At 43.7% G+C, this 25593-nt stretch overlaps 2 protein-coding genes across 3 annotated transcripts in view; both read right to left on the reverse strand.

Annotated features, from left to right (window-relative positions):
• Positions 1-2847, reverse strand: part of mpp7b (MAGUK p55 scaffold protein 7b) — an 89965-nt gene extending 87118 nt beyond the window's left edge. Inside the window, exons 1-2 of the mRNA XM_089131008.1 lie at positions 2820-2847; positions 2056-2174 (exon numbers count right to left, since the gene is read on the reverse strand). Of these exons, the coding sequence (XP_088987134.1) occupies positions 2056-2174; positions 2820-2847 (147 nt within the window). The remainder of the gene's footprint in view (positions 1-2055; positions 2175-2819) is intronic.
• Positions 2848-11095: 8248 nt separating this feature from the next.
• On the reverse strand, positions 11096-15206 carry LOC120461432 (serine/threonine-protein kinase pim-2-like). 2 transcript variants are annotated; one of them, XM_089131009.1, is made up of 9 exons: positions 15097-15206; positions 14701-15000; positions 14084-14338; positions 13814-13908; positions 13630-13680; positions 13024-13408; positions 12759-12938; positions 12334-12477; positions 11096-12057 (listed from the first exon to the last, which is right to left on the reverse strand). In XM_089131009.1, the coding sequence occupies exons 2-8, from the start codon at positions 14732-14734 to the stop codon at positions 12374-12376; spliced, it is 1104 nt and encodes a 367-aa protein (XP_088987135.1). In that variant the 5' UTR covers positions 14735-15000; positions 15097-15206; the 3' UTR covers positions 11096-12057; positions 12334-12373. The 2 variants fall into 2 exon arrangements, with proteins under 2 accessions (XP_088987135.1, XP_088987136.1); XM_089131010.1 differs by lacking the exon at positions 12334-12477.
• Between the last annotated feature and the right edge of the window lie 10387 nt (positions 15207-25593).

Raw genomic sequence — 25593 nt, forward strand, 5'->3', positions numbered from 1 at the left:
AGAACTTAGCTTGCAAAAGATTTCATCCTGAAGAAATGCCAGGGTGCCCAGTGCCCATAACTAAACAAAGTGAGTAATAAATGAATAAACAAGTAGTGAGAGACTCACTCATTGAATGAATGGATGAACAGGGACGGATTTTTAATTAATGAGTTATATAACACTGAACCAGGTGAAATAAGCGATAAGCAGGTGAAATAGAGGCTGGTATACACTACATTAATTTAAATCATACAGATTTTAAAACATAAACTTGCTGACTTTGAAAAGGTTAAAGAGGAAAAGCTGCATCATATACTGTACAAAACGACTGAGGGTCACAAACTACCAGGCCATTTTGAATACAAACAAACTCAGAAACATACACCTCATTGCTCGGAGACACGTAACAAATATGAAAACAATATGTGCTCTCGTCACAAACGTGTTTACTAAATCAAAGAAATGAGACACAAGTGAACCAACTCAATCAATCAATTAAAGTGATAGTTCACTTTGAAATTAATTTTTCATATGTTTTAGCTTACCTCAAGGGCATCCAAGATGTAGGTGTCTTTATTTCCACAGTATTTTCAATTTTGACATTTTTCACTCATTGTTTACACAGAGATTTCTGAAGTTTTACCTTTCACTAAACATATTTAGATATACTCGTCTTCCATTGCGATTTAAGGTAAAACTTCCGAAATCTCTGTGTAAACAATGAGAGACGTACACGCGCGAGAGATCACTTCCGGCGCAAGCGCAGACCGGAGCGCCTTTTCCGTCAGATCAGTTGGACATGGTTCAGTTCGGTTCAGTTGGACATGGTACAACTGATTCAGATCACTTGGGCATGGCTGTGGATACTCGAGGTAAAAACGATATAAATACTGTTTGTTTTCTCACACAAACTGCTCGTTTTGTGTCTTAGGCCATCAATGTGTACTTACATTTACGAGTCATAAAATCATGTTTAATTTGGACTTCTCTGTGCATGCTCTTTGACGTGGACCCCCTAAACCTCCATTATATGACTGACAGACAACAACGGTTTGACCGAAAAATGTCGAAATTTAAATTACTGTGGAAACAAAGACACCTACATCTTGGATGCCCTTGAGGTAAGCTAAAACATATCAAAAATTAAGTTCAAAGTGAACTATCCCTTTAAATACCATGGAAATCAATTAACTCAGACAACTCAACAAACAAAAAACAAACAAATGTCCAACTCAAGCAAACACAAACAGAGACAATTAGAAGAAAACCCAGACGGTTGTCTAATTTTCGACTCAAATAATCAAATAATCAGATAAAATCGCCTCAAATAATCAAACGTGTCCTCCAATTGAATGGAATCATAGTCTTATCATACACTCTTATTTTCCATTAAATCTGTCAACTGCCAATCAATCTGTCAATCTGTCTTTTTCCTAGGTGTCACTTGTTTTCATGTTAGCCATCTGTATATATACACCTGTTTCCCTTGTTTGGTGTCTGGTACTCTCCTTTATGCATGTTTACGAGTGTGTTGTGTTCAGTTTTGTTTTGCCTGCCTTGCCCCGTCACGGCAACTAAAGCTGTCTCTGATTCTTTGGACTCTCTCTCTCCAGCTCCGCCGGCCCCGCTGTGGTTTCGTGTGGTCACTCACTGATAGCGTGAAGTGTAAGTACTGGATACTATCAAAACAAATCTGCAACCACTAATTGTCTTGTGAATTCTTTGTTTTTATATACTGAATTTGTAAATCTTACATTCCTGGACATATGTATTGTGATGTTTTATGTGGTGTAAATGTAACATTGTATGTTATTTTATTTGTTTACCTGCCCAGGGATAGCAGATGTAAATTAGCTGTTAGCTAACTCTGGTGCAATTACTCTTAATTGTGCATCGTCCCTGTAAAAATAAACAATAAAGTAAGCAAACTGAGAAAATGTGTAGGTGCAGGTGTATCTTCTTATGGTCAAGCTAATGGAAAAACTTGATCTAAATCATTTCACCCAATTCGAGTCGTAGCACTGGCAAACAGTCGCTAAAGTGGGCTGGGTGGCTGCTAAAATAAAGTCTGACCTTAATAAGCAGATGCAGAGTATTGCCCATGAGCATCTCCTGTAGAAACTTGCTGTCCTCTGAGGCGTCCATGTGAAACTCCAGTCCATAAAGCAAAGAGGCCAGCATCCTACACACACCTGAAGATAAGGAGAGGAATATGATTAACAAACTTTTAATCTTTATCATGATGCATTTTCTTTCCTTTAAAGGCATCGTTCACCCAAAATGAAAATGATGTCATCATTTACTCACTCTCAAGTTGTTCAAAACTAGTATGGGTTTCTTTTTCAGTTGAACTCAAAAGAAGATATTTTGAATGACAGGTGACCGTAGCCAGTGAATGAAATGGTATTTTCTTCCCTACTTCTTTTGTTCTCAACAGAAGGAAGAAACTCACAGGATTGGAACAAACCGAGGGTGCCGGTGAGTAAATGATGACAAAAATTACTCAAAAAACAAAAACATCTAAAGGATGTTGTCTCATTCAAATGTCACCCTCTAGTGGTATAAAGTAAAAGTTTGCAACTCTCACCCTCTGTATTGAAACTAAAACATGATGGTTAAGCTCAGAAATAGTCTACGGTTTCTTTGGCATTTACATATTTTATTACTAAACTTAAATCTAGACTTTAAACAACATTTAAAACGGCTGAATTGACTAACTACTTCCACATGCAGTATCTTCTATAATGCCTCTGATATAAAGCCACATCCCACAGACTGAAATCTGAAGTATTCACAAGCACTAAACTGCATTCATCACCCTTTAACATCCTTCTCACCTCCTGATCCAGATGATGGGTTTATCATTACTCTGTGGTTCGGTGATGATATTATTAGACAGAAGATGAAGACCCTGCATTTACAAAGAGAAAAATCAAGTAAGTGACATTTAAAATAATAGATTGATATTAATGTTAATGATAATATCTCAAAATAAACCAAATCTTAAGATTATAATTGTGTAATTTCAAGTGGTTTCACATACTGTATGATAATACTTCCACCTAGTGGTAAATATTTCTCCTCTATCTTTTAAGTGGAATATGAAGATAATGAAAATATATTGATTTAACTTGCATTCAGTAAGGATTAAATGCATTAAACATGGCAGTAATGACATATTTAATGTTACAAAAGATTTAAATTTCAAATAAAGTTTATTTTACAATCAAGAATCCAGAAAGAAAATGTATCACTGTTTCCAAAAACAATTTAAGTGTATTAGCGAATTTCTGATGGATCATGTGACACTGAAGACTGGAGTGATGATACTGAAAATTCAGCTTTGGATAACAGGAATAAATAATATTTTACAATATATACACAGAAAAAAAATAGTCATTTTTAAATGGTAATAATATTATGTCACAACTGTACAGTTTTTGCTGTATTATTGGTGCTTTTTTATTGGAAAAAAAAGGTTTAAAATCTTACTGACACCAAACTTTTGTATAGTTCACAATATTGCAATTGGAACAATATCGCTCCTTTGTTGATTGTAAATGTCTTTTACAAATATATTTTATCTTAAGATGCTGCTTAACCTTGTTTTTTTCCCACAAATTTTTGTGCTTTCAGCTCCATTTAAATTCATTCAGTTTTTCTTAAATAACCAAATATTTTATTCCATTTCAGCCTCAAAAAGAAATCTCATTATTATGTCATGGTATTATATTATTTTACTTACATAAACAGCTTCTTTTGTGAAATTATTCATATTCTTTAGAGTAAAAGAGTATTGTCAGTACTGGAAAACTGCAATATTTAGCTTACCTGGCCTTCAGAATGAGGTACCAATAATAATGGTCTTGTCTGGTTAGATCACTTCTGAACTCTGCATGAAGGAAAAATGAGTGACAATGGCTCATTCACATGTCACGCAGATTGGTAATCATCAATAATGACCTGAATGGAGCAGACAAGCAGAAACACTCAATAATGCAGCGTAGCATTTGACCTATTTAGTTCCCAAACATACTGTAGCACAAGCTTCTGCAACAATCAAACATTAAAAACCAACAACATTTATTTACTGACCTATTTCAAGTTACTTGTAGCGCCTTCCAGATCAGTTTAGAGAAGTCCAAACTCCATCCCCTCATCTCTCTCTTGTGCTGGACTAGACTAGTTTACTATTTTGAAACTAAACTAATATTATATAATAATTTACATATTTACTTATGTACTCCAATGTGAGCATAGTTATTGGCTTACTAATAATTATGCCAATGACTCGTCGACTTGGAGGGGAAATATTTTCTGTTCCCTTTCGTAGTCACTTCGAGTTACGTCAGAAGTCACGGAGATTGGGGGTTTCGCATAGAAAGCCAATCCTCTTCGAGTATTTAAAAACGAGCCAATGGCGTGCAATGCCTTGGGGCTGCGGAAATTTGCATAGCGTACTCCGCCCTACTCCGTGAGTATAAAAGGAGGAAGTGAACGCAACCGCAGTATGTTTTCGCTTCGGAGCCAAGAGAACCTCTTCACTCCTGAAAGCCATTCTCACTGTTCAAGACTCTTCGAGACGAGGACTCTTCGAGTCCTCTTCAGTGTTGGTGTGACGGCGGTACCCAGCGAGATTCTGCATCGCCTGCGATCTGAGCAGTGGTCTGCCAGACTTTGCGCTTCTCCCTGGTCGCCTCAGCGCTGAAAGAGTGAATTTCCTCCTCTCATTGAAAGAGCTGCACGTGGCACGTCTTTTTAAAGATGGTTCACCCGTGTTCTTCTGGGTGTGGTCGATTTCTATCGTCATCTGATGGTCACGATCGCTGCTTTGTATGCCTGGGCATTCAGCATGCAGCAGCAGCGTTCGTGGATGACTCATGTTCTTTCTGTGGGAACATGACCATCTCTACACTGAGGTCGAGACTCAATGATCTGACTAAAGTGAGAGTCCCGGTCCCCCCTACTCGATCGGCTTCCTCCACGGGGGGCCCGTCGACCCGGGGACCTGGTGATCTAACGGTGACGGTGTGGAACAAAGCCCCGACGATTCCTCGGGCCACACCTCCCGCCTCAGTGCGAGAGCCAGCGAGCGTTAGTTCGATTCAGTCGGCCGCTTCTTCGGCGGTTCCGGCTGCTTCGGGCAGCGCTCCAGATGATGATGCGATGTCGATCACAGCATCACTAGGCGGGCTAGAGTCCTCGGGAGATGAGGATGCGGCTGCGTTGCCTCCTTCGGGAGTGCCAGCGTTGCCCGTGTCGGATCCCGAGCTGACGGCCATGCTGTCTCGAGGCGCTGGGAGTATCGGTTAGAGTGGAACCCTCCGCCCTGCCCCGATCCCTCACGGATGGATGATTGGTTTTTGGACAAAGCTGCCGCCGCAAGGCCACGGCCAACTCCTTTGCCTTTCTTCCCCGAGCTGCATGTGGAGTTATCGCGCTCTTGGGGGGCTCCCCTGTCCACTCGAGAGCGCAATCTCTCCCCCGCCTTTCCCCCCCTCGATGGTGGGGCCGCCCGTGGGTACACTGGGATGCCCCCGGTGGAGCGCTCTGTTGCGATGCAGCTGTGTCCACAGAGCGCCTCCTCCCGTGGTCCTCCTAATCACCCATCCAAAGCCTGTAGGTTCTCGTCTGCTATGGCGGCACGTTCCTATAGAGCGGCGGGACAGGCGGCCTCCGCTTTGCATGCGATGAGCACTTTGCAGGTCTTCCAAGCGAAGCTGCTCAGAGATATGCACGAGGGCGGGACTGATCCAACGGCATTCAAAGATTTGCGGTCCGCCACTGACCTTGCTCTCCGGGCGACGAAAGTGGCCGCTCGCGCCGTTGGTCAGGTGATGGCCACCAGTGTGGTCCAGGAGCGCCATCTGTGGCTCAACCTGGCAGACACTCGGAGCGCTGAGCGGACTCGTCTGCTCGACGCCCCACTCTCCCAGGTTGGCCTTTTCGGCGGTGCGGTCGAGGACTTTGCCCAGCAGTTCTCCACTGCCCAGAAGCAGACGGAGGCAATCAAACATATTCTGCCCCGACGACCAGCTGCTGCCTCCACCCAGTCGTCGGCACAGATGCCTCCCGCTGCTCGCCGCCGAGGACGCCCCCCCGCGGCTCCCCTCCCTCCCGCCCGGCCCCAGCAGCAGCCTTCATCCGGGCCACGGCGTGGAGGAGGCCGCAGGCAGGCGTCACAGCCCCCTCAGGCCGCACGCCCCGCTAAACGCCAGGCTAAGCGACGTTCCTGACACGGGCTGCTCAGTGATGAAGTTGAGTTTTTCCCAGGAGGTGGTAGCAGGCCCCCTCCTTCCCCCGGTGGAGGGCCGGGGGAGAATATTTTGTTCTCAGCTCCCCGCTGCTCACCCACGGGTGGGCAGCACCCTGAGTTGGTTAAAGAAAGACTTGACATCATCACTGAGCACACAGACAGGATTGGGTGCGCTCGACGTCCCAGTGCGTCAGCCCACTCATTCCTCTCTGTCTCTGAGGGCGCGGAAGGGAGCGTGTGTCGTCCCCGGGCTACGCCACTCCCTTCCCCCTCTATCGCCAGACCCCCGTCAGAACAGACCCCCGTGGAACGCTCTGCCTTCCCTGGTCTCTTCTGTCGGGGAGCGGGCTTCGACGGTGCATCCGGGCGGGGTAACTCCTGCGCGCATGCCGGTCGAGCCGCCTCGCTGCCCCTCCGGGGGGACGTCTGTGGTTCGGATGACCCCGCTGGTTCACTTCCTGGAAGCCTGGCTAGAGCTTCCCGGGCTGTCCCGCTGGGTCATCAGAACGATCAGATTCGGCTACGCGATTCAGTTCGCACGGTCTCCTCCTCGTTTAGGGGGAGTTCGCTACATGATGGTCGGTGGCAATGCCCCGGTCATGAGAGCGGAGATTGCGACCCTGCTGGCGAAGGGTGCAATCGAGACGGTCCCTCCAGCCGAGATGAGGTCCGGGTTTTACAGCCCCTGCTTCATTGTCCCCAAAAAGACCGGTGGGTTACGACCGATCCTGGACCTGCGCATTTTGAACCGTTCTCTCCATCGACTACCGTTTAAAATGCTCACAGCCAAACGCATTCTCGAATGCGTTCGGTTTCAGGATTGGTTTGCAGCGATCGACCTGAAGGACGCGTACTTTCATGTCTCCATTTTGCCTCGACACAGACCGTTTCTTCGGTTTGCTTTCGAGGGCCAGGCATATCAGTACACGGTTCTCCCATTCGAGTTAGCTCTGTCCCCTCGTGTCTTCACGAAGATCGTCGAGGCAGCCCTTGTTCCCCTTCGCGAGCACGGGGTTCGCATCCTGAACTATCTCGACGACTGGCTGATACTGGCACACTCTCGAGCTCAGGTTTGCGAACACAGAGACCTGGTGCTCCGGCACCTAGCCCGTCTGGGCCTTCGGGTCAACCGGGAAAAGAGCAAACTTTGCCCCGTGCAGAGGATCTCTTTTCTCGGCATGGAGATAGACTCAGTCGCCATGTCCGCGCAGCTCACGAACGAGCGCGCGCACTCACTGCTGACTTGTCTTCGACAGTTCGAGGGCAAGAGTGCGGTTCCACTGAAACTATTTCAGAGGCTCCTGGGGCATATGGCATCCGCGGCCGCGGCAACGCCGCTCGGTTTGCTTCATATGAGACCGCTTCAGCTGTGGCTTCGCGATCGAGTCCCGAGGTGGGCATGGCATCGCGGTTCGCTCCGAGTTCCAGTGACTCCAGCATGCCGCCGAACCTTCTTCCCGTAGTCGAACCTCAGCTTCTTACGGACCGGCGTCCCTATTCAGCGAGTTTCCAGGCATCTCGTTGTCTCCACGGATGCGTCTACCACGGGTTGGGGTGCCATGTGCAATTGGCATGCAGCCGCGGGTTCCTGGACAGGCCTCGAGCTGCTGGCAGTATGGCTCGCCCTGCACCGCTTCCGAGCGTTGCTCACGGGCCAGCATGTGCTTGTCCGTTCAGACAACACTACGGCAGTAGCGTACATCAACCACCAGGGGGGTCTACGCTCACGCCGGTTGTCGCAGCTCGCCCGCCACCTCTTGTTATGGAGTCAGAAGCACCTGAGGTCCCTTCGTGCAGTATACATTCCTGGAGACCGGAACCTGGCAGCCGACGAACTGTCACGGGTCCGTCCTATCTCCGGCGAATGGCGACTCCATCCCCAGTCGGTCCAGCTGATTTGGGACCAGTTCGGGGAGGCACAGATAGATCTGTTCGCCTCTCGGGACTCATCCCACTGCACCCAGTTTTATTCCCTGACCGAGGGTACGCTCGGCTCAGATGCGCTGGCGCACAGCTGGCCACGGGGCCCACGCAAGTATGCGTTTCCCCCAGTGAGCCTCCTTGCACGGGTGTTGTGCAAGATCAAGGAGGACGAGGAGCAGGCCTTGCTGGTAGCCCCCTATTGGCCCACCAGGACGTGGTTCTCCGAACTCATGCTCCTCGCGACAGCACCTCCTTGGCCTATTCCTCTGAGACAGGACCTACTCTCTCAGAGACGGGGCACTCTATGGCACCCTCGTCCCGATCTTTGGAGGCTGCACGTGTGGCTCCTGGACGGGACGAGGCAGGTTTGAGTTCGCTGCCACCTGCGGTGGTGGCAACCATCACTTCCGCAAGAGCGTCGTCCACGAGACACCTTTATGTGTTGAAGTGGAACCTCTTCGTCAATTGGTGTTCTTCTCGCGGAGAAGACCCCCGGAGATGTTCGATCGCGGTCGTGCTTTCCTTCCTGCAAGAAGGGTTGGAGCGCAGGCTGTCGCACTCCACCCTTAAGGTTTACGTCGCGGCCATTGCCGCTTCTCATGAAGCAGTGGAAGGTAAGTCCTTAGGGAAGCACGACCTGGTCATCAGGTTCCTGAGGGGAGCAAGGAGGCTACATCCGCCTCGTCCTCCCCTCGTACCCTCTTGGGACCTCTCGGTAGTTTTGAGTGCACTGCAGAGGCATCCCTTTGAGCCTTTGCAATCGGTAGAGTTAAAGTTTCTGTCCATGAAGACAGCACTCCTGGTTGCATTGGCCTCCATCAAGAGGGTGGGGGACCTGCACGCATTCTCCGTTGACGAAGCGTGCCTGGAGTTCGGGCCGGCTTACTCTCACGTGATCCTGAGACCCCGGCCTGGATATGTGCCCAAGGTTCCCACCACTCCCTTCCGGGACCAGGTGGTGAACCTGCAAGCGCTGCCCCTGGAGGAGGCAGACCCAGCCTTGGCACTGCTCTGTCCGGTACGTGCTCTCCGCACCTATGTCGACAGAACGTGGTGTTTCAGGACCTCAGACCAGCTCTTTGTCTGTCATGGGGGGAGCCAGAAGGGAAGGGCTCTCTCAAAGCAACGGCTGTCCCACTGGATAGTGGACGCCATTGCTTTGTCTTACCAGCAGCAAGGCCGTCCGTGCCCTCACGGCGCCCTCACGGCGCCTCGCTAACAGACATCTGCAGAGCTGCAGGCTGGGCGACACCCAACACCTTCGCCAGATTCTATAATCTGCGAATTGAGCCGGTGTCCTTTCCGCCAGTACTGGACCCGCTTAGGTGTCTTCGCTTGCTCGCCATTCCACTCCCCGGACTGGATAAGTGCGATATCTCCTCAGTTCTTCCATTGAAGTCTTGAGTCCTCCAGCACCGACGATGCGGGCACCACTGCTGTTGCTCTGGATGCTGGCTAGGTGCCTCCATGTGCACGGTTCCCCATGGTAACCGTCTTATGTGTATTTTCCACTGTAAGCCTCTCTGAGCATGTGTCTTCCCTTGGCAAGCCATCTGCCACCCCTGGAGTTAAATTTTAGTAGCCACCTGCGGTTGGTGCTCCAGTGTTTCCATATGCGTTCCTATGTGGCCATATGCGTATTTGTAAGTCCTCCCTTTGGTAGGCAGCTGGTAGCTTGTCCCTCCCGGGATATGTTTCCCAGTGTACCTTGGTAATCCTGTGTTAAAGTGGGATCCCTAAAAAAAAAAAAAAATTGCACGCCATTGGCTCGTTTTTAAATACTCGAAGAGGATTGGCTTTCTATGCGAAACCCCCAATCTCCGTCACTTCTGACGTAACGTCTCCGTTCCCTACTCAGGGAACGAGGGTTACATCCGTAACCGAGACGTTTCCGGTACAGGCTGCATACTACCCTATGGGAATCACGTCACGACAAATGAAAGTACGACTCGGTTCGGGATGTGTGAGGCAAACTAACAGACTGAAGACCTAATAATTTCTGTTTCTCATAATTTGTCAGTGGCTGCATTAGTTTTTTTCTCTCTCTTATTTTAAATTGAGAATTTGGCTAGTAACATAACTGAAACATAATTTCAATTAAATTCTGTTTCCTGAAGAAATTGATTGAAAAAAAAAATTGTTCATTTTGCTGAAACAGACTAAGATCCGAGTCAGTAAAATTATCCGAACTGCCCATCACTAGTATTATGCAAATAGGCTATACACGTTTTACAGATTGTGAACAGTTTCAACCTGTAACTGTTAACAAAAAAGTTATGAAAAATGTTATGTTAAGTTACCTTAAAATGACATTTATACTTAATCTAACCTCCGTTTAATTTAGTTGGTTTAACCTAATGTAGGCTATTTGAAAAAGAAGCATTTGAATAATCTTTGCTTTTCATTATTCTTAAAATATAATCAATCTTGGTAAAAGTTAGCTTAACACAGTATAAAAAAAAACTTTTATTGAAACCATTTGCTCCAAGATGTTGAAGTTTAATACATGGAATCACATCCTCATGTCATGTTCTGATATCCTATATACACAAAGTGCAAATTGTTTGGAGGTCAATTTCCTTTGCAATATTTCGGATATATATATATATATATATATATATATATATATATATATATGATTTGATGTAATTGTATTGATTAGTTTGTTAAATACACATACTTTATCTGTTTATTGCTATTGTATTATGGTTAATACAGTTTATTGTATTGTGTATTGTTGCATTATGATTGATACAGTTAATTCTATTTATTGTAATACTGATTATTGTATTATGATTAATACAGTATCTCTTCAGTTTAAACTATAAATGCATGCTGTCCACTCAAGTGGACATCTGGAAATCTCTTTGAAACATTTGGGGAAAAAAAATCAAATCAAATTTTGTTTTCCATGCCCTAAGAGCAAAAAAAAAAAACACAAAGGGAAAAATCCTGACTGATGATATCATAATTCATTCATGAAAGGGTTAAAAAAAAATCACTTCAACCACTAGATGGCCATAGACCTCCACCATAAGCTGATTAACCATACTACATATCTTTTCACAAGTTTTTCCCAGTTGGATTCATATCTAAATATAAAATCACAATTATAATACATACAAAAAAATTTTTGTCAAAGTTTAGCATTTTTTTTTTTGCACTGACAAAAGTTTTTTTCGATTATGTTACATTATGCTTAGAATCAAAACAAACAAATGTTGGAGTCTTTAGATTTTATCATTTATTTCAATCATCTGTTTTTAATATAATTCTACATTTTTAATTCTACAATTTACTAAAAGAACAAAACATTACAGAAATGAACAGTTATATTACATATTGAGTAAAAATACATGACATGAACATGAAAATGCAATGAACTGAACAGCAATAACAAATGAGCAAATAAAGCAGTAAAAAAAAAATAGTAAAAAAAAAACAAACAGTGAATGGGAAAAAAAATCAAACAACAATAATTGGTGGTTATCACATCACATTGTTTACAGTGCACTGCAGGCAGTATACATAGTATAGCCTTACAAATGTATTACTGTGTGTGTGTGTGTGTGTGTGTGTGTGTGTGTGTGTGTGTGTGTTTGTTTTAACCCAGTTCTATGTTTTCTGTTTTATTTTTCCTATAAGGTTTAATCAAAAACATGTCTAAAAATTGAATTCATAAAATAATAATTTTATATAGTGCATTTAAAAGTAGTGTGTCAAAGCACTTTACATAAAAAAACAAAAACAAAAAAAAACAAAAAAAAAAACAATTGATTGGCTCTGATCCCTCTGCTGTGGCGGCTTGAGTTCCTGTCAGGTTGGGGTTGGACTTCAGGATTCGGGTCGAGTCTCCAGCTCAAGCACTCCACCAAGGACAGCAAGTGTGTTCTTTCCTATCCAATACACAGATTATATGAACAAGTCAACTCATGACTGATATTTTAAGAGCTGTTATAGCTACAACAGAATTGAATTCTATTTGCACTGATTCTCTTATTTTCCCGTCTACCGTAAAACCGCATTGAAAAAATCTGCATTGTACAAAGCGCTATATAAATGAAGGTGACTTGACTATAACAAGAACACAAACGTGAAAATCTTACAACAAACGATCCAGAGTTGAAGACAAGTGATAATAATCCTACTCTGTCTGTTACACTTCCTCACACCTGAAATCATCAATCATGATCGAGTGAATCTCCTGAACTCCTACAGTAGATCGTTTCTAATCCATGTATGTTGGGACATCTGCTCTAACGTGGGCCGTTTCGCTGGATCCCGGGCTAGACACTGCCTAATCAGATCACTGCATTCTGTACAAATGTTAACAAGGAGAGAGCTGGTTAGTCATGTGACTTGGAATCTATGAAAACAGCATCTAAACCTGACTAATATAATGTAAAATGTTCCTTAATCTTTACTTTAAAAGTAAAGTATGTTGTTTCTGCGACACTAGTGGCATTGAGCGGAAATAATGACAAAATAAAGCATCATTTCAAAAAAAAACCTTGCAGAGACCTCTTTCGTGCCTCACGTCTTCCCCAACTTAGACATCGCTCATATTCAACATGTACATACTGTATTATTCACTCACCCCTGGATAAGTTGGAATTGGGAAATGTAACTTTGGCTTCGATGACTTCCGTTCTACTCTGAAAAGGACAAGATCCGTTGAGCATCTCGTACAGCATCACTCCCAGAGCCCAGACATTTGCTGGGACGGCGTGGAATCTGGGCTCTGTGAAGACTTCAGGTGGGCAGTGATCATTTCTTCCTGTAAACGAGACATTTGCACATTGTTGAGCTTTTTTTCTTAAAGCGACACTACATTCAGGTTTCCACACTCCCAAAATGCTCACCAAGGTATATGTCGCTCTCGTAGCCCTCGCTGCTGAATAGCTGACCGCAGCCAAAGTCTATCAGCTTGAGGTCTAACGAGTTTCTCTTCAGCAGGAAATTCTGCGCATGAACGTCGTTGTGAAAAACGCCATGCTCGATGCAGTGTTGAACTGCCAGAACAGCCTGTTGCGTGAAGACCCGTGCTATTGTTTCACACACATCAGGATCACGGCGAGTGATGAAGTCCTTCAAGCTCTCGCAGGGTTCGGGGAACTCCATGATGAGAGAGAATTTGCGAGGGTGTTCAAACCACTCGTACAGCTGTATGACGTAGGGGCTTATGGGTTCTCGCCTCATCATTAACAGCAGCGCCACTTCTGTAATGAGAGGTTCGGGATGCCCAGGCTAGAGAAAAGCAGTAGACAGAAGGTTAGCTGGGTGAAACATCTCACTTTTCTTTTTAGATACGTTCAAAAGAGCCTCAAAAGAGCTCAACGTTTTTTCTGTTGTGGCTCTAGGCTTATTTGTCAATCACATTTACACATAATGCTTCCTATGTGTGTATTAACTACACAGCAATCTGCACTTAAACAACTAAATACATATTCAGGTTTTGCCCGACTTACAATGTCAAGATAATGAAAGTTGTCACACTTGCGCATCCGCTTGATGGCAACCTGCAAAATAAAAAACAGTTTCAGTAACAGTTTTCAAGCACCTGACCTTGCACTAAGTACCATCTGCACATTGTTCTGAATGTGTTTTGATGCGCACAAAAGCAAAATGTTTGTACAATTCGGGAAGACTTACCCTTTTGCCATCAAGTTTGCGTGTTCCCCTGTACACACTGCCAAACGTTCCGCATCCAATCATCGCTCCCGCTTCATAAAGAGACTCAAAGGACTCTGAAAAACAAACAGAAATATACAGTATGAGAGATTGTTTTATTTGAAAAAAATATCAGTCCCGGTTGTGTCGAGAAAACAATAATAATATGGTGAAAATAATATGAATATTCTCTTAACACAAGAAGGCAATACCGTTTAAAATAATTTAGAGAAATAAGGACTGGCCATTTACCATTATTTGGCTCGACACCGGAGAGATCAGTATCAGGTGGTGACGTTGGATCAGGATCAGGTGGTGACGTTGGATCAGGATCAGGTGGTGATGTTGGATCAGGCTCTGGCTCCGGCTCCAGATCTGCTGGAGGGACAAAAGGCTCGACAACATCCACAGCACAACTGTGGCAACGGCAGCAGAAAGAACCCTTCATAGCCTTCCATAGCCAGTGGAGGAAACGACCAAATCTTTTCCTCTTCCTTGTAGGCTTTCCTGAAATGAAGAGAAACATCTCTGATGTCAAATGAATGATATCATGACATAACTTACATTTTACTGTTAAATTCTTATCTGTAATGTTACAAATCCTAAGTAATGGAAATATTTCCAAGCTACCCTTCTGCTAAAAGCCTGCATAAATGTCCCAAGATAGCATTTCACAACTTTCATGACTCAGTCGGCACGACGGCCATTTTATTCAACTGCAATGGTTTTTGTTGGTTAAAGGAAGATTATATTTGATAATTTTGCAGTTTGAGAATGTAAAAATCACCAGACATTAAAATGCTAAAAACTTGAAATTGCAAAATCTCTTTCTATACACTTCACACTGGCCAGCCTTATTTCAGTCTCACCTGTTGAGCTCTTGTTCACAGGAGAAGACTCCATGGCACTCCGAGCAGTTCGGCCTCTTGAAGTCTCTGATGGCTCTTCAGCAACTTGACCCGGCAGCGGAGGGCACAGCCACCCTTCCCAGCTGTCGGACCTGGACAAACCGCAGCTGCTGCCACTGTCCTGTTCGCTTTGGCTCTCCGAAACATCACCACTCCACCTCCACACCACACTGTACGAGCCTCTGCTGCTCAGCCTCAACGACTCTCTGCAGAACCTCCTCTCCACATTGTCCTCAGAGAGGGACAAAGATGAAGATGAGTCTGTGGAAAATATCAGAAATCAAAAACTTTATTTTTTTTTGTTATGATTTTTTAAATAATATTTATATGTAAGAATTGGTCAAAGCCTATTCTGACCTCTGCGAGAGTGTTTCGACGAAGTGGACGGACGTCCATCATCTGGGCTCCTCTGGGTGCCGCTCTGCCCCTCCTTCCTCCAGTGAGCCGGACCTGTGGACACAGAAACGGACAACTCAGAAGACGAAGACTGTGTTAAATGTCCATGAAGCTCCTGGATCTGTGTCTGGGTCGGGTCTGGCTGCGTATCCTCACCGCGGTCATCGGAAACGGGTCTCCAAACCTCCTGACCAGCCGTCTGTGTGAAATCAGCTCTCCTGGATCTGGAGCGGCCTAAGGGTGGGATATTTCACATAGTTAGCCAATACTCAATGTCAGTGGTCAATTTCAAATGGTTACTATACATAACACGATTTCATATGCAAGGAATCAAATACATGTGATCACTTACTGTAGCAAGAAACATTGAGGGATCAAATTTACCTTGCACAAGTTCCTTCACATTAATTTCCTCAATCATTGTATGCTACAACAACAATATCATACCATTTACAAATAAAAAACTAAAGCCCTCACCTCCTCTCCCCCAGATGTGAGCCATTGACGTCCTCCAATCTGCAATAAAAACAATATTAAAAAAAGAACAAAACACAACTCTACTAAAGGTTAACACTAAGAATTAAATAAAACAATAAACAAAAAACGACAAAAAAAAATATACTCCCCACTCCTTCTAACGTAAGGAAATAACAATTAAATATTAGTCTCCACAAAAACAATATGAACTCTTTAAAATGTAAAATATGTAAAGGATATATGCTTGACGTCCTCCAATCTGCAATAAAAACAATATTTAAAAAAGAACAATACCCAACTCTACTCAAAGTTAACACTAAGAATTAAATAAACAACAAACAAAAAAAAATCAAATAAAACAATAAATTAAAAAAAATAAATAAAACAATAAAAAAACTCCCCACTCCTTCTAACGTAAGAAAAGAACAATTAAAATATTAGTCTCCACAAAAACAATATGAACTATTTAAAACGTAAAATATGTAAAGGATATATGCTCCGATCTTCTTATAGAATAAAGGTCTCTCAGCTTCAGAAGTTTTGTGTAGAATTGCGCAAAAGTCTCTGAATTGTTCGCCTCGTCTCTCAACCAAGTCAGAAAACGATCACTTCAAATGTACACATAATGCATAACACGTGTCGTTATGGCAACTAAAATTCAAATCGTTCGTAACCACGCACGTGCGCCTGAAGCGCTAATCGAAACTTAATTTTAAACAGTTATTATTATAATAATAATTATTACTATTATTATATTGATAATCCGTTTATCAATATAATAATAGTAATAATTATTACTAATTCTTGCCCAAAACGTAGGACGTGAAGGAAGCCAATCAGCTTGCAGGATCACTTAAATGCGTCATCACGCCGGTTGTTGAGATTTTTTTTTTTTTTTTTTTTTTGGAGAGGTATTTTTTTTTTTTATGATTTTACTAATCATGGAGTGGAGGATGACGTTCTTTATTTATTTTACAATGATCTTTCTCAAACAATGTTTAAATTGTTAACAGTTTATCTGCGCTGCTCATTCGGACTGAAATTTGTAGGCTATTATAGACATAGTATCATGGACATAATAAATACATAGATGCCTGTGCTTCTTGGGGCTGTACAAATCGCCACACAACTGAAAACTGGTTTCGAGGAATTATCTTTCACAAGCAAGACTGAACATTTGTTTCTGGCTGTATTTGGTCATGATATAGTGTAGTTCAAAGGAGAAAGGCCGTGAAATTTCAAAATACTACTGTTATTGTGTCACGAAATGTAGTTTGAATAGTTTTTCAGTCGACAATGTAGTCGTTTAACCCTCTGGTTATCTTCATTTCTGTCTATACTCATTATATTTGGGGTCTCCAGGGACCCCAGCCCAGACAATACATTTAATTTTGTAACAGAATTATATACAAATATAATTTTAGTCTGTTTATCAATGTTTTTACTCAACATTTGTGCAGTTTTTAGAGGATTTTTGATATCTTTTAAATTTCAATAAATAAATAAATAAATATTTAAATAGGCAAAAAAAACTGTTTGCAGTTTTAACCCTTTCACGCATAGTGGTCACTACAGTGGACATCTATTTAAAAAACATTTTCTTGAATTTGTAATTACATAATTTGTGACTTGTAATGCATTACTTTACTAATTTCATCAAAAAGTAATCTAATTACGTAATGCATTACTTCTTAGATCAAAAAAATATCTGTTTACGTAATTAATGTTGCTTGTACTGCATTTATTTATATATATTAAAGTTTTCACATGATTTGTTGTAATTGGATTGATTAGTTTGTTAAATACACATACTTTATCAGTTTGATTATTGTATGTTTAATACAGTATCTCTTCAGTTTAAACTATAAATGCATGCTGTCCACTCAAGTGGACATCTGGAAATCTCTTTGAAAAATTTGGGGGAAAAAAATCAAATTTTGTTTTCCATGCCCTAAGAGCAATAAAACACAAAGGAAAAAATTCATGTCTGATGATATCATATTTCATGCATGAAAGGGTTGAAAAAACTCACTTAAACCACTAGATGGCCATAGACCTAAACCATAAGCTGATTAACCAAACTACATATCTTTAGTTTTCACAAGTTCATAAGTTTTTCCAGTTGGATTCATATCTAAATATTATAAAATCACAATTATAATACATACAACAAAAAACTTTTTGTCAAAGTTTAGCATTTTTTTTAATTCTACAATTTTACTAACAGAACAAAACATTTCAGAAATTAACAGTTATATTACATATTGAGTAAAAATACATGACATGAACATCAAAATGCAATGAACTGAACAGCAATAACAAATGAGCAAATAAAGCAGTAAAAAACAGTGAATGTACATTTCCAAATCTAACTTTATATTGCCTTAATCACTGTCTTGTTGTCTCAAACATAGTGTGACGCTGTGCGGAGAAACAGAGCTGAGGCTGGGTCCAAACGCAGTGTAGCTTTATTAAACAAACTTAAAACAAGACACTAGAAGCAAGACTCGAGAGACGTGAAAGCACCAACGTAACACATAAATTCAACAACCAACAAAGACAGGGCAGAAACACAGGGCTTAAATAATCAATGAAAAATGAGCTAGACAAGATAACAAGGGGGCGTGAGAAATGAGAAACACCTGGGATAAATAATAGACGGGCAATAACTAATAACGAAAACACACAAAATCACTTCGTGACATAGCCTCCCCCCTATGGGCGGCTCCCGACGCCCATACAAACATCAAAAAGTTCAGGAGGGCGGTGAAGCGGAGACAGTCTTGGGGGAGGGACGGAGGGCCAGGCCCGTGCAGGGGAACAGGACCAGGAGATAGCCAAGGCGGGCCTGGGCCACAGAGCATGGGCCTACCAGACTGGGCTGGAGACCAAGGCGGAGCAGGACGAGGCGGAGGCCAGGGCGGAGCAGGACGAGGCAGAGGCCAGGGCGGAGCAGGACGAGGCAGAGGCCAGGGCGGAGCAGGACGAGGCAGAGGCCAGGGCGGAGCAGGACGAGGCAGAGGCCAGGGCGGAGCAGGACGAGGCAGAGGCCAGGGCGGAGCAGGACGAGGCAGGCGTAGCAGGACGTGAAGGCGGCCAGGGCGGAGCAGGCTCAGGCAGAGACGAGGGGGAAGCAGACTCAGGTGCGGTCCATGTCAGTGCCGCCTCCATGGCCCCACAGAGTACCTACTGCCCCCCCCAAAAAAATACTTGGGGAAATTCACGGGAGGAACCTCTGGGTGGTGAACGGGTACAGGAAAGGCCTCGCGGAGCTTGAAGGGTGCAGGCAGAGCGAGGCGCAGAGGCGGGGCCGGCAGAGCGAGGCGCAGAAGCGGGGCCGGCAGGGCGAGGCGCAGAGGCGGGGCCGGCAGGGCGAGGCGCAGAGGCGGGGCCGGCAGGGCGAGGCGCAGAGGCGGGGCCGGCAGGGCGAGGAGTCTGGGCACGCTCACCGGGGCCTGGCGAACCGAACGAGTCCTCCTTCTCCTCCTCCTGCGGCGGCGCGTCACAGGGCTAGACACACTCGCTGGGCTGGACAACTCACTCACTTGAACTGGAGATGCAGCGCTCACTTGAAGAGGAGATGCAGCGCTCACTTGAAGAGGAGATTCAGCGCTCACTTGAAGAGGAGATTCAGCGCTCACTTGAAGAGGAGATTCAGCGCTCATTTGAAGAGGAGATTCAGCGCTCACTTGAAGAGGAGATTCAGCGCTCACTTGAAGAGGAGATTCAGCGCTCACTTGAAGAGGAGATTCAGCGCTCACTTGAAGAGGAGATTCAGCGCTCACTTGAAGAGGAGATTCAGCGCTCACTTGAACTGGAGACTCAGCGCTCACTTGAACTCGAGATTCTGCGCTCACTTGAACTGGAGACTCAGCGCTCACTTGAACTGGAGACTCAGCGCTCACTTGAAGAGGAGATTCAGCGCTCACTTGAAGAGGAGATTCAGCGCTCACTTGAAGAGGAGATTCAGCGCTCACTTGAAGAGGAGATTCAGCGCTCACTTGAAGTGGAGATTCAGCGCTCACTTGAAGTGAAGATTCGCTCACTGGAACAGGAGACTCGCTCACTTGAACTGAAGATTCACTCACTTGAACCGGAGACTCATCCACTTGAACAGGATCACTCACTTGAACTGGAGATTCCCTCGCGGGGCTCACGTGAATTGCGAGTTCGGCTGGGCTGACGTGAAGCGCGGGCTCGGCTGGGCTGACGTGAGTCGCGGGCTCGTCAATGCGCACGTGAAGCGCGGGCTCGTCGTGACTGACGTGAACCAGCGGTGAAGACGACGAGGGCTTCGCGGGTAAAGTACACTCGGCAGGTGTCGAGTAGAATAAGCGGGCAGTAGTGAAGAGGTCCTGCAAGGAACAAGCCCGAGCGACATACCCGTCAAGAGTCCAGTTGGCAAGGTCCCGCGGCATCCATCGAGCGATCTCATAATCCAGCCCGTTCCGAAACAGGCCCATGAGCTGGACATCCTCTAGCGCTCCCACACTGCTAATGGACAGGAACTCCTTCGCGTACCTTTGGACAGACCGGCCCTCTTGCAAGACTGACGACAGGTATTCTGTCATAGCCCGGTTGCTGACGACTGCTGGACCCATATTGAGGTTGGTTGTTCTGTGACGCTGTGCGGAGAAAGCACCAACGTAACACACATAAATTCAACAACCAACAAAGACAGGGCAGAAACACAGGGCTTAAATAATCAATGAAAAATGAGCTAGACAAGATAACAAGGGGGCGTGAGAAATGAGAAACACCTGGGATAAATAATAGACGGGCAATAACTAATAACGAAAACACACAAAATCACTTCGTGACACATAGCACCGTTTTGAAACATGTCAGCAATTCCTAGCAACTGTTAGCCAGGCTTAAAATATGTAATACACAGCAGGGTTAGTTGTAACACAGTGTTACAAGATATCAAGTGTACAATGATAATCAAATGAAAACAGGGAGCCCCACAACTTTTCAGGTTTGAGTATTATTTATACATTTAACTTTGTTAGACTTAGAAATGGACTTTGTTGAACCCTTACAATTGTGATTTTAAACACATTTCTATTATTATTACTGTTATTATTATTATTATTATTAATTGTACATGCAGCTGCCACACACAAATCTACTTCAATTGCATTTATGATATTTTATGATTTTATTTATTATTATTTATTGCAAAACTGTGCAGCTCTTTTCTAAGTCTGTTTCTATGATATTGATCCAAAATAGAAGGATGATTGGATGAGGGATGGATTTATGGATATCTACCTATACAGATGCACAAACAATATCAAACTATACAAATAAAATAGTTCTGAATTAAAAGTCATATAACTGACGTCTTGGGACGTCTTTTGACCATACGTCAATATCCGCCTTTTTAGGGCCCCCTTAAACGTCGGTAGATGGCGATCCCGGGCCGTCATACAACTGACGCTTTACCTTTAACGTCAGTTAGGTGACGGGTTAGGTTTAGGGTTAGGTTTAGGTCTGGGGTAGAGTTAGGATCCCATAACCTCATCTACCGACGTTTAAGGGGGCCCTAAAAAGGCGAATATTGACGTATGGTCAAAAGACATCCCAAAACGTCAGTTATATGACTTTTTGGGATGAGACTGCCTTGTTCAGTGCAACTCTACGAAAATGGTATGTCCTAGAAAAAAAACTTTCTGTTCATTTGTAGCAGAGATGTGTATGTTACTTGAGTAAAAAAAAAAAAATGAACCTAACCTAATTATTTTTTAATGAATTGAGCCAAAACCAAAAAGCGTTAAGTGCCTCGCTCTCCCCTATATTTTTATAAAGGGTTTTTGGTGACTTAGCCTACAGGTGAGATGATGCATTATTCATCAGTGTGTATAATAAAGGTTGTGAAATTATTTCCTAATATACTATTATAGGAAACTTGTGGATACCATGGACACACTTAATAAATTGTAACGGTCACCAGGTGGAGTGCCCTTGAATGTCACTAGAGGGCACTCCACATCAGAGGTTCATGTTTCACTTAAAACTCTAATCCCCATAATGCTTCATTCCTGGAACTGATTGCGCAACACACCTGCACCTTATTCTGACTCTCTATTTATACCTTGTTCATTCATTTACTCACCACAAAGTCTTGTTTTACTGTTGGTGGCAATGCTGAGTGGTTTCCCTCCCATGTCTGATTCTTGTGTTTTGACCTGTGGATTGTTTATCGTTACTGACCCTTTTCTGCCTGGACTGTTTCTCTGGATTCTGATTCTTGCTGCCTGTCTCGACTTTCTGCCTGTATCTGGTTTGTCTCTGCCTTGCCTCCATTGCTCTGTTTGGTGTTGTTGATCCCTGGCTGTTTGACGATTCTTCAATAAATACTGCGTATGGATCTGGTGTCTGCTGCCTCATAACAGAAGACTTCGCCACACTGAGATCCAGCAGCCATGTCAACAAGGAGCCTAGACTTCCAGATCTTGCGTCTGTGTCAGGAGAATCGGCCCATCGAGGACTTCAGAGTTCATTGAACTGGACCATCTTGCCTCAATGAGCACAGAGTGTTTAATGATCTTTTTCCGAGGAGGACTCTCTGAACCGTTCAGTTCATTCATGCCCAACCACGATCCTCATTCAGTGTCCCCGGAAGATGGCTGATCCAGAGTCTCCGGACAAGATGGCCGATCCGATGTCTTCTCCCGAGCCAGTGTTTGTTTCTGTGTTTGTGTCTGTCCTTGTGACCATTTCTGTTCTATTTTCCGGTCCCGAGCCGGTGTCTGGTCCCGAGCCGGTGTCTGGTCCTGAGAGGGCATCACCGCCCTTGCCGCCCGAGGGCTCTTCACCACCCTGGCCACCTGCACAGCCTGCTCCGCCCTGGCCGCCTGCATGATTCTTCAATAAATACTGCGTATGGATCCCCTGGTGTCTGCTGCCTCATAACACAACTAGCAGAACTGAATATATTACTGACTGTTTCCAATGACTGGAGCAGATTTTATACACAGACTGGGAACCCCGACTGAATGCAACTGTCTTAGCGCGTTTGGGCATGATCAGTCGTAATTATCAAATTACATTCATAATCGGCCTTCAGTCGTTAAGTGTGTCTCCAGCTTTAAAGGGATACTCTACCATTTGTTTTCCAAATTAAACTATGGTATTCCCTTAAAGGGTTGGTTCACACAAAAATGAAAATTCTGTCAGTATTTACTCACCCTTGTGTTGTTCCAAACCTCTATGTGTTTATTTGTTCTGCTGAACACAAAGGAAGATATTTGGAAGAATGATTTAATCAAAAAGATCTCATTCCCCATTGATTGCCATAGTATGTATTTTTTCCTACAATGGAAGTCAACGGGGAATGAGATCTGTTTGATTAAAACATTCTTCCAAATATCTTCCTTTGTGTTCAACAGAACAAATAAACACATAGAGGTTTGGAACAACATGAGGGTGAGTAAATACTGACAGAATTTATTTTTGGGTGAACTAACCCTTTAACATTATATAACTATAATGTATGGAGGAATACCACAGCGACTCGAAATAGGCTAAATATTGCGTCATAACCATGGGGCTTTCTGTCGCAAGATAAAGACATTACCGAATAGACAGGAGGAGAAGCTCGCAGGCAATCTTTTACTGTCTATGAGGCAGTCGGGGGGACATGGAGGCATGAAGTCAAGGTAGAAGCCCATAGAAGCAACTAACACAGTCTCATCCCAAGACGTCATATAACTGACGTTTTTTGACCATACGTCAACATCCGCCTTTTTAGGGTACCCTTAAACGTCGGATACATGACGATCCCAGGCCGTCATACAACTGACGCTTTACCTTTAACGTCAGTTAGGTGACGGGGTTAAGACTGCCGTCACTGGTACCCTAAATGCCCCCCTAAACCTCCATCCCACCTGTATCATGGCACCAATGTGACTAGTCCAGGGGTGCTCCAACTGCACTGTCCTGCAGAGTTTAGCTTCAAGCTGCCTCAACACACCTGTCTGGAAGTTTCTAGTGCCTAGTGAGACCTTGATTAGCTGGTTCAGGGGTGTTTAATTGGAGCTGAACTCTTGAGGACAGTGGCCCTCCAAGAGCAGGATTGGACAACCCTGGACTTGTACTAGCACCAGCTTGACCGGCATTGGGGGCGGGCGCTATAAAAGGAAGCTAAAGACCGCAGCCTCTAGGCTAGCACACCTCTTGAGGCAAGCTCCTCTATTACATAAATATTACAAAATGTAGTGTGAGCTTATTTGTGGGCAGAACAGAAAGTGTTATAGGACACAATGCTGACTCACAGCGAAGAGTAAATTATATCTTGTCTTTTATCTAATCGCAGTAACTGTTTTTGAGGGACAATCTCTCGTATTACAATCTTGTCCAATGTAATCGGATTCCAAATCGAGTTGCCCAAAAATAATTTCCTCTGTTTTGCTGACATCCAAGACTGTTTTACGCCTCATTCATCACTGATGAAACAAACAATAGTGTTGTCATCAGTAAATTTGATGATGTGGTTGCTGAAGTGGAGACAGTCATAGGTGAATAGTGAGAAGCTATTATTTATAGCTGAGGTAGCAGCTCTGTGCAATGCAGGTATTTTGAAAAAAATGACTATCTTTTTAGTATTTAGGACTTGGGTTAAAAAGAGAATGCATTTTCATAGTAGGTATTACATTTCAGTGAATGTGAATGCAAAATGGGGGAATGCAGTGGGGCAAGACACAAACACAGCTTAACCCAGTAGAGAGACAAATATGATGTTTTGTTGACAACTGGTGAAGATTTAGCCTATCAACATTATCTCGCAAGTGTTGTAGATTGTGCTGAACCTGGCAGGGTTATTTTTATTACTGAGATCTAAATCTAAAACCATAGTAAAACCTTGAAATAAAATAAGACATTAAAAAAAATTTACAATTGAAAAAAACTCAACAAATTTATTAAACCTTTAAATTAAATGAAAATGAAAATGTAAGGATCTAATAAAAAAAATCTATAATACTGTAGTATCTCAATGATGCTAAAATAACAATAGAACCTGGAAAGACACGGGTCTGTAAGACAAGAAAGACGTAAGTGTTCCTGTGAATCTGTTCCCACATATTGACCACCTGGAGGCTGCTTGATAAAAATTCAAGAGCCCAGTTTCAGATAGATTTACTGAGCTCCCGGAAGTTTTAAGGCTGGTTCTGACTTATTTATAATGTTGAAGGTGGAGCTGTGGACAATAAATCAGTACACACATCCTGGAATATGTATGAACAGCTCAAGGGCTGTTTGCAAGGCCGGAGAAGTGGTGCCATGCATTGATTTGTTTGTTCAGTATGCAACTGCTGAGTGTCATGGATTCATGAATGATGCGGTCAGTAGCGGACATTATAATTTGTAGAAGTTACATGCTACAGAAGTAAAACTGCAGAAGGAACCACAGTTTGAAAGTTAGTCTGTTGAACTCTTGAAAATGTCAGTGCAGAGTGCAGACTGTCCGACTGCTTTATGGGTTTTGAGGACTCATGCTGAGAACCCATTTGGTTACATTACTTGTCATTGAAGAAATGTCAAGAGACATTTGGCAAGAAATGTTTGTCAGGCAGGCCGAGATGCAAGCATCTTCTGCTAGATCATCTGGCTGAAAAGGAAAAATAGGAAAAACATGTTTCTGAATGACAGATCCTATGACATGTAGATGGAGAAGAGAAGTGGTCCAAACACTGAGCCTTGAGGCACCTCAGTAGTTACATTGCAAGTTAGACACCTCACCCCTCCACGACGCCCTAAAGGACCTACTTGAGAGTTAAAGGGTTAGTTCACCCAAAAATGAAAATTAAGTCATTAATTACTCACCCCCATGCTGTACCAACCCCGTAAGACCTTCGTTCATCTTCGGAACACAAATGAAGATATTTTTGATTAAATTTGAGAGCTGTCTCACTACCACATTGGCTCCTAAGGGACTGGCTCTTGACGGCCCAGAAAGTCAATGAAGAAAATGTTTAA

The sequence above is a fragment of the Pimephales promelas genome, chromosome 5, assembly GCF_988280905.1.
Source record: "Pimephales promelas chromosome 5, fPimPro1.hap1.1, whole genome shotgun sequence".
NCBI lineage: Eukaryota > Metazoa > Chordata > Actinopteri > Cypriniformes > Leuciscidae > Pimephales > Pimephales promelas.